Source organism: Macrobrachium nipponense, chromosome 23 (assembly GCF_015104395.2).
Source record: "Macrobrachium nipponense isolate FS-2020 chromosome 23, ASM1510439v2, whole genome shotgun sequence".
Taxonomy (NCBI): domain Eukaryota; kingdom Metazoa; phylum Arthropoda; class Malacostraca; order Decapoda; family Palaemonidae; genus Macrobrachium; species Macrobrachium nipponense.
This window is the reverse complement of record NC_061090.1, coordinates 66,892,873-66,894,407: the sequence shown is the minus strand read 5'-3', so window position 1 is coordinate 66,894,407 and position 1,535 is coordinate 66,892,873. Positions and strand designations below refer to the sequence as shown.

The window sequence follows — 1,535 nt, the reverse complement described above, 5'->3', positions numbered from 1 at the left end:
TCAGTGGCACAGGAAAGCATAAGCTTAGGACAATACAGCTACCGCGGTTGTGTTGCACATCTGACAGCTTTTAACCACACAGCCACATGGATTAACACTTTTGTTTTCACGTCTCCAGTTTTTCCGAGGCAACAAAAGCTACGGTTTACCTTGTCCATCATCTTGTAATCTCAATTGTTACAAAAGCACAGATCTTAAATATGTCACGAATGATTCGCAGAAACTCCTGATTTCATCAGGGTTGTTTCTGTGACAGCAAATGCCATCATAACAGAAACAAATAAACAATTTTACGTTTGACCTCCTTACTTACTGTTGTGGCAAGTTGGGGCTCTCATAAATCCGGCGGAATAACTCATTAGAATATTACTAGGATCATTTTTGCAGGATTTACTCACCATGCCTCCATTCGGGAGACTTCAACGCAGTAGTTGAGCAAAACTCAGACGACGTCCAAACTGTTCTTTGCGTATTATAATGAGAAGCAAAGCTTATTTGAGAACTTAACTTTTCTACAGCTGCATGGATATTTATAATTTATTCAAATGATGATCCTATTTGAATGGGAAGTGCTGATACAGCGTGTTAAACACAGCAAAATAGAATGACTTCAAAAGTATTACCGAACACCGATATGCTGTGGGGATGAAAGTAACGGGCAGCCAGATGGTCTCGCATTGATATCACAGACATAGTAAATACTTATGCGAGCTTATAATGCAAATTATTTGATGTAAAATGTTTTTGAATGACTTATCCTTCTCTTTAGAAACTGAGAATCGCATGACAAAACATTTCACTTTTTGGTAACAGAGAAGGGCTCACTCCTTCATCCAAATGGAAACTGTGGTGGACTCCCATCTTCATCTCGCTTTCATTTCTCTCTTCCATCTTCATCTCGCTTTCATTTATCTCTTCCATCTCCATCTCGCTTTCATTTCTCTCTCCATCTTCATCTCGCTTTCATTTATCTCTTCCATCTCCATCTCGCTTTCATTTCTCTCTCCATCTTCATCTCGACTTCATTTCTCTCTTCCATCTTCAACTCGCTTTCATTTCTCTCACTTACCGCTAATTCGGCGCCCAGTAGCAAGGCTGCCACTAACTTGATGCAGGGCAACCCTCTCATCCTGACCACCTCGCAGCGACTGAGGTACTCTTGTTAACAGAAGTCACAACTGAAGTTCAGCATCACCTTCCACGCATGCGTACAACAGACTTCCTGCTTCTCGTAGGTGGTGGGGTTGTGGTGGGGTTACCCAGCTGTGACTTCCTGCTTTATTTCTGATTAAACAATTACGTGTACTCTTGTAGTGTCTCTGAAGCTTTGGATATGTACGTCAAAACTCGAGAGTAAACATCAAAACGAAAAATAAAAATAAAAACGGTTAAATAAGAGTGGGGCCGCGTGGGTCTTCCCAAGCAAGAGGGACGTGAGTGACACTAGGTATAGAGGCGACTTTCCCACTTCGGCTGCTGATGAATTTGGCCCTTAGTGAATGATGCTCTGAATCTATCAAGGACAATATGCCAGC

At 41.7% G+C, this 1,535-nt stretch overlaps 1 protein-coding gene across 1 annotated transcript in view; it reads right to left on the bottom strand.

The window, feature by feature from the left end:
• Positions 1–1,148, bottom strand: part of LOC135196832 (S-antigen protein-like) — a 17,099-nt gene extending 15,951 nt beyond the window's left edge. Inside the window, exon 1 of the mRNA XM_064223627.1 lies at positions 1,070–1,148. Coding sequence (XP_064079697.1) covers positions 1,070–1,129 — 60 coding nt within the window. The 5' untranslated portion in view covers positions 1,130–1,148. The remainder of the gene's footprint in view (positions 1–1,069) is intronic.
• Positions 1,149–1,535: the final 387 nt, after the last annotated feature.